The sequence below is a fragment of the Pundamilia nyererei genome, unplaced genomic scaffold, assembly GCF_000239375.1.
Source record: "Pundamilia nyererei isolate P.nyererei 1_Seehausen unplaced genomic scaffold, PunNye1.0 scaffold00077, whole genome shotgun sequence".
Taxonomy (NCBI): domain Eukaryota; kingdom Metazoa; phylum Chordata; class Actinopteri; order Cichliformes; family Cichlidae; genus Pundamilia; species Pundamilia nyererei.
In genome coordinates, this window is record NW_005187478.1 from 2,345,124 (window position 1) to 2,352,596 (window position 7,473).

Genomic DNA, 7,473 nt, shown 5'->3' on the forward strand with positions numbered 1-7,473 from the left:
CGTTAAAGTCCTCACAGTTTTCACAGCACTCGAACATGTTGGGAGTTTGTCTCGTTCATCTAGCACATAGAAAGATTGTGAGCTTCTTGTTTGAAAAACAGATAACGTTTCCAATTGATGTGTTTTTCTGTAGGGTGTAAACTCAGTTTTCAACTCTTCCTAAACGAGTTCAATAATCTATCAGAAATTTTTCTAAAAGACAGGAATTCCTTCATTTAAAAAAAAAAAAAAAAAAAAAAAAGATGAGAAGGATCGATGCTGTGTATGTACAAAGCAATTCTAATGATCATCCTGGACTCACAGGAAGTACATGACAAAAGACAATAAAGGCATGGTTTTCATTTTTGTTTGCAGATGTCAATCTCAACGTTGCTGAATGTGCATCTGCTGGTCATTCCATCACCAAATAACTACAGTTGGTTCCTCAGTGGCATAATTCAGTGGTGGTGGATGACACTCAAGTCTGCAGTACTACAGCTTCTGAGCGCTGGTCAGCTGCAGCACCTCAGATGGTATAAACTACAGAGCAGCTTCACTGAATAATGACTGACCTGCTGTTTGTTGCTAACATGCTAACTGTTACAGCCAAGTCTGTGAATATTTTAGGTGTTTAAAGAGGAACGTGTTTGTATTATCAGTCCTAGTGAGAACTGACACAGGAAATGAAAGCTGGCCACTAGAAGGTGTCAGTGTGTTGTTAAGATTTTGGGGATAAAAAAACCAAAAACGTTTTTTAAAAATGAAAAATTTCAGGGGGGGTGGGGGACATTATCAAGAGAATGAGGGGATGGGGGAGTCAACAGAGTCCAGAGCCTCCCAGTGACAATTCATCATGGCATCATAGAGCTCCTCACTGCGCTGCATGAAATCTTTGTTCCACAGGTCGACGTCACACTCGGGAATGGGCTCTAGAAAAAAGAAACAACAATGCAAATCCCCACTCTGTGAGTGTCTCCGACATTTCTCTGGATAGATTTTTTCCCCTAATGTTATGTGACTCAGCCTTACCTTCTGCATTATCCTCATCTATGTCTTCAGCCTCCACATGGCTCTGCTGCAGAATGACATCAGGGATTAGAACTACTTTCTCAAACATGGAAATAAATCTGAAAACTGCCTGGATGTGATAATACATGGCACTAATTAACACAATATAAACATGGACAATGTGTCAGCTGTGCTGTGTGTACTGGGTGTTTACAGTGAACATGTTTCAGTGAACATTTTCACTTGGCAGTGAAAGATCAACAGTTTCACGTCTGTACACTTTGTAGTCCGTTAACTCAGCAGTGTCACTTGTCCTGTCTACACTGAAGCTGCTTTGTTCAATTGGCCCATTCTGGGTAAAGAGAGCTGAGCTGGTATTTGGATGAATTACTTGTGAGCATTCTATATAACATGATAAATGATGTAAATGAGAATCTTAAACTTTTGGAAGGAAGCTGATTGTTCTTTAGCAAAGGTTAGCAGTTTCTCACGCCAAAAGTCATTTTGCTAAGCTTTGCTAACTTCCTGAAATGTCAGGGTTCCTTTAAGCACTGGTGTGAAAGTGTTCCCCTTACCTCTACGGCTCCTGACATGTCTGTGGACATTGGTGGCATCCCCATGGGAGGTGGTGGCATCATGTGACCTGGTGGTGGGTATCCATAGGCTCCGTAACCGTAGTTGTAGCCACTGTTGTAGCCGCTGCCATAGCCGCTGTTGTAGCCGGTACTGTTGTAGCCACCATACTGGTCGTAGCCCCCCCACTGAGAATAGTAACCCTGGCTTCCACCACTATGGCTGCCATAGTAACCAGACTGAGTCTGGTTGTAGTTGCTCTGGTAATTCTGGCCCTGGCCCCCGTGGTAGCTGCTCATCTTCTGGCTGTAAAACAACAAAAAGAACAATTTTTGGTTTGTTTGAAGGTTATCTGATGAAAGATCTTCATGAATGAACATGTCTCAGAGGAGCCTGGATGGATTTAAAGGTGTAGACATATGCTGAAACAGTAAACTGGACTATACTTTTGTTACGGACAAATCAAATATAAATCAGTCATACGGTAATGGTAGAAAGTACACCTAAGTAAGCTTTTGGATATCTATATAATAAACCTAACTGGGTCCTTAGCAGATGTTAAAGTTTAGGTAAACACTACATCAAACCAGTAACACATGGCATACTGCATCATGTCAGTTAGCAAAAACAGAGCCAAAACGCAGGTCTGGACTTTGACTGGTCCCCTCCTGGGAAGATGTCTTGAATATTTTAAACTTGTGAATAATCTTTGTCACTGGAGAATGACTGACTTCAGAATGTTTTGAAGTGGCCTTCTAACCTTTCCCAGACTGATGCGCAACAATAACTGCTTCCCTAAGACCTTCTTAGCTTTGTGTTAAAACACACATGAACTCTCCAGACCAGCAAACTGCCAAAACATCTGCTTTTACAGAGGTGGTCACACTTAACTACATCTATTTGATTATTATCATAGTTCTTTGTAAATTATGAGAGTATAATATATTGTTGGTCATCTCAGGTTGCATTTACTCATTTTAAGACTTGCTATTATGTTATTATGTCCTAAATCTTGAAATTGAAAGAGGGTCTACTTTCATTTTACATGACTGTATTTTTCCAGTCAGGCTGACTTTGAGGCAGATTGAATTTTAAAGTGTGAATTTTAGTTCAGTCTTTTGGTTACTAAAAGACTATCAAATAAGACCTGATAATAATAAAAACCCCAGGTTTCTCTTTCTCTTGTCTTGCTAGCCCTCAGTGAAGCCTTCACCAGCACTGACCCTGTGCTACAATCATCCTAGGCTCTGGTCACTCACCTCTTTTCCCTCGATGGTTATAAAGCACTCTGCATTTAACAATTGGTCATTATTCAACTCTGACTCTCTTATTCAGAGTGCTTTTTATCCCACCTCCCACTGCTTTTCTCTGTCCTCTCAGTCTAACCGACTGTAGTAGATGGCCCTCCCTGAGCTTGGTTCTGCCAGAGTTCTCCTTCCTCCTTCCTGTTAAAAAGGTTTTTTTTCCTTTCCATCATCAAGTGCTTGCTCATAGGCCATCACATGAATGTTGGGGTGTTCCTCTCCATTATTGTAGAATCTTTGCCTACCAATATACAATCACTTGTGGTGATTTTTGTTGTGGTTTGGCGCCAAGTAAATAAAACTGAGTTCAGGTGAATCCAAATTCCTCTGTCCTATTTTCTTTGGCACTTTCTCTATTCTATTCTCTCTTATCCTTGTCTGGGTCTTACCTCTTTGCAACAGCAATACTGAGCCTGAGTGGCTTTCCTCCCAGCATTGTACCCTGGCACTCCTCGATCGCCTTCTTCTGCTCGCTCTCCTCTCCAAACTTGACAAAGCCATAGCCTCTGCAAGTCAGAGAACAGTTACGCCTCCTTTGCACCGCCAACGCACACTCCATACTTGGCATTTAATAGCCACTTATAATGAGAAACAGAATATAATGGGTATTATTATGGTAGAACTGAAACTTGTTGTTTTACTTTTAACATGAGGTAGCATCACTTGAATTGTGAGTTGCTCTTGCTTAGCCTATATGGGGAAAACAATAGTTTTAGCATTAAGACGGCAAGAAAACATTTCTTCAGCCTTTTTTTTTTCCGAAAATAGATGAAGATGCACTGATGGTCAACGTCCATAGCACTGCTATCCAAATCATTATTATAGCACAGAAAACAGAAAAAAAATATTACAGTATACTCTTACAACATTCATACAAGAAGGCAATACATCATACTATAGGAAGAAATACAAAATTCACAGTCAAACAGAATAATACTGCTGCTGCTGTCACGTGCACCTCAATGAGCTGACGTACCTTGAGTATCCATACTGGTCGGTGACTACTTTGGCTCCTTTGCATGAAGGGTACTTCTTAAAAACTTGATGCAGCTGGAAGTCATCTATCTCAGAAGCCAAGTCGCCCACGAAAACTGAGAACTCTGGCCTGAGAGAAGCAAGATCAAATATTCTTACTCAGTATGATAGACTGATAGGTTGACTGCTTTAGCCCACATCCCACTTAATAAGGACTGTTATGAAAGTTATCCTTCGTATTTAAACAGGAAGTGTACTGGAAGCTGGATAATTTACGGAACAACTTTGTTCAGTTTTAGATCAGAAAATTGCCCATTTCCTACCTATAATACAATCTGGACCCCCTCCCATGATGCATGTCACCCTCAGCTTTCACTGTTTATACAATGAGGGCCAGAAGTTTATGGACAACATTTTTTTTGTCACGTTGCTTCTACACATCACCACAGTGGATTTTAAATTAAGCAATCAAAATGTGATTGACATGGAGGCTTTCAGCTTTAATTCGAGGTGTTCAAGTGAAGTGTTGTGTTAATCGCTTATGAATTACAACCATTTTACTATATACCTATAGTATCAATTTTTAAATCCTAGATGACTTCCTTCTTGAGTTATTGCATTCACCAGATTTTTTGACCTCAAGGTCAAGGTCAGAGGCCTTAATTTGAAACTCCTACCTTCGTTCTCAGGGTGGGTGGCCCATGTTGCCCGCCCACCCACCTGGCAAGGTGATGGCAACACCCCAGCAGCCTTTTATGGCTGAGGGTAAAACAAAATAAATCAATAGAAAACTGTTATTGTCCAAAAATGTATGGACCTGTATGCCACTGCTGCATGTCATTAACGTCTATCTTCTCTCTGTTCTCATTTATTTTTTGCCCCGATTGCCGTCCGTTGTTTTCGTTCCTCTTTTCTGTGCCGTCTCTTCCTCCAGCTAGACAAGTTAGCTGGAGGAACTAAATTCTACAGAAAACTGCCTCCAAAAGTTTGGAGTTATGTAGCAAACAAAGACTGAATGGAAGTAAAGCCTTACCCTGCTTCTGGCCGTTTCCCATAGGTGGCATAGTTTAGCTTAAACTTCCGGGGCTGCACAAAGGAAGAGAAAGAACACACACTAAGCTAGGCAGACACACCAAAGACATGTAGTATAGCACTGATATTGCTGGAAATAAAAAGTGGAGTTACTATGGTTGTTATTTGGGTTTACATACCTCCACCACCCAGACCAGCCTTTAGCCCATTCCTCAGTTAGTTCCTACCAGAGACTCTATTCACCAGCTTCAAACAAAGTACATTCATGTACAAGCCTCTTAGCCACCTTCAGCAGCAGATACAGCCCAGTGAACAGGGGAGCCCAGTAGCTTGGCCAGCCCACGGGGCCAAAAGCATTTCAAACCAAGGAGCAAGCAGCTAAAGCTCACAACTTCCCAAACCACTTGGAACTGAAATTTGAAAGATGGGATGCCTTTTTTTGTCTTGCATCACCAGACTTAACTGGACCAGCCGTCTCTGCAGTTAGTATGAGACAGCTGCACTTAACATGATGTTTAACTAGTTTTGCTTCTTGATAAAACTGGTTTAAACTGACAGGGAAATCCTCACAGTGACAGCACTAAGAGCAACAAAAATCTGGTGTGTTCACAGAGACAATAACAACAGGATGTTAAACTGACTCCTAAGCACCTAACACTGTGTTTCTGTCCTAACAAAGCAGGACCAAGACTAGTTGAGCTCCACTATCCACAGATCAACAGTTAAGTACTGTTTGATAATTCTACTGAAAAAGGAAGGCGGTATTACATGTCAACAATATTTTTGTATTTATGATGAAATAATAATGATGAATAATATATGTGAGTAAATATCAACTGCACTACAGAACTGACCGGGTTTGATCCAGGAACCAGTTTCCCGTTGAGTCTCTGGACACACCGCTCCACACTCGCTTCATCTGCCAGCTCCACAAAGCAGTATCCTGCTGAACCGCTGCACAAGAGAACAGAACCGGTAGCTACTTTTAGTGTTGAACGAGAAAGAGGCGGGAAAAAAACGCAGACAGATCAGGCATAACATTATGACCACTAACATATGAAGTGAATAGCACTCATTATCTTTTCATCATGGCACCTGTTGGTGGGTGATATATTAGGGAGCCACTGAACATTTTGTCCTCAAAGTTGATGTGTTACAAGCAGGAGAAATGGGCAACGCTTAGAAATTGAGAGAGTGGAGTACCGGTAATGCTTTGTGCGATATTCTTCGGGGAAACTTTGGGTCCTGCCATCCATGTGAATGTCTCTTTGACACTTGCCGCCTATCTAATGAGTGCTGCAGACCGTGTGCAACCTTTCATGGTAACTCTTTTTCCTGATGGCTGTGTGGCTATTTCAGGAGGATAATGCGCCCTGATAACAGGAACACAGCAATGAATTTGAGGTGTTCACTTGGCTCCCAAATTCCCCAGATGTCAATCCAATCAAGCATCTGTGGGATGTGCTGGACAAACAAGTCTAAGTTCTGCAAGTTGTGAGGTGTGGCCTCCATCATCTAAAGGATCTGTTGGTAACATCTTGGTGCAGATACCACAGCAGAACTTCAGTGGTCTAGCGGAGTTAATACATATACATTTAGGCTGATGCATATATCCTACCCTGTTATCCTGTGAGTGATGATCTTGACCCCAAATGGAGACTCTCCCATAGCACTAAAGGCCTGTTTGATGAAGTTCTCATCCATATATGGGTCGAGCTACACACAAATACAAAGAAACATCATATGCACCACATTAGGTTCTGTGCAATATAATACAAAGCATGTTTATGATTTACTGTATGTTATTACACAGTAATACAGTACAATGCAACAAAGCATGGCTCTTTGTTCTAAGGCTACGTTCACACTTTAGGCGAAAGCGCATCAAATGCGACTTTTTTGACCCTATGCGACCCATATCCGATCATGGTGTGACAGTGTGAACAGCACAAATCCGAAATTTTCAAATCCGATCTGGGTCACTCTCGTATGTGGTGCTGAATCCGATACATATCTGATGTTTTAGAAAGCGACTGCTGTTTGATGGTCATGTCGCATTAAATCCGTCTTTTACGTCACTGACACAAGACGCCAGAGAAGACATCGTGAACGCTTCCTGGCCATCCAGTGTAGAGGTCAGTGAAACTGTTGGGAAGACAACGTTGGAGAAACGTGAACATTTTATTTGTAATGTATAATCTGCAGATTCTGACAGAAATCTGCAACTATCCTTTGAAGCACCGCTCTTCTCTAAAACAGCGATAAGGATCATTATTAGGCCAAATGTAAATAACAAAATAACTTTATAACTTCAAGCAAAATTGGCAAACGTAAAGCCGGAAACAAGTCTTTACATTAAGGGCCATCAGTCAAACAATACTGTTTGCTCTGGGTCTAAACAGACCGCGTTGTGTGTGACGTCTTCTTTTGCGCACGCGGGCCGCTTTGAGCGTTCACACTAGAGCGCGTTTGCTGTCACATTTTATTTGTAGTGTGAACAAGAAGACAAAAAAATCAGATTTGATCAAAAAATCGGAATTGAGCATTAAGACCTGCAGTGTGAACGTAGCCTAACTGATACTTGTTTCTACTACAGAAGCTA

The 7,473-nt window shown here is 41.4% G+C and overlaps 1 protein-coding gene across 1 annotated transcript; it reads right to left on the reverse strand.

Moving 5' to 3' along the window:
* Nucleotides 1-218: 218 nt before the first annotated feature.
* On the reverse strand, nucleotides 219-6,590 carry LOC102208908 (tRNA selenocysteine 1-associated protein 1-like). Its single transcript, XM_013911988.1, has 8 exons — nucleotides 6,490-6,590; nucleotides 5,726-5,825; nucleotides 4,873-4,925; nucleotides 3,841-3,969; nucleotides 3,254-3,370; nucleotides 1,563-1,866; nucleotides 1,009-1,054; nucleotides 219-908 (listed from the first exon to the last, which is right to left on the reverse strand). The coding sequence occupies exons 1-8, from the start codon at nucleotides 6,573-6,575 to the stop codon at nucleotides 772-774; spliced, it is 972 nt and encodes a 323-aa protein (XP_013767442.1). The 5' UTR covers nucleotides 6,576-6,590; the 3' UTR covers nucleotides 219-771.
* Nucleotides 6,591-7,473: the final 883 nt, after the last annotated feature.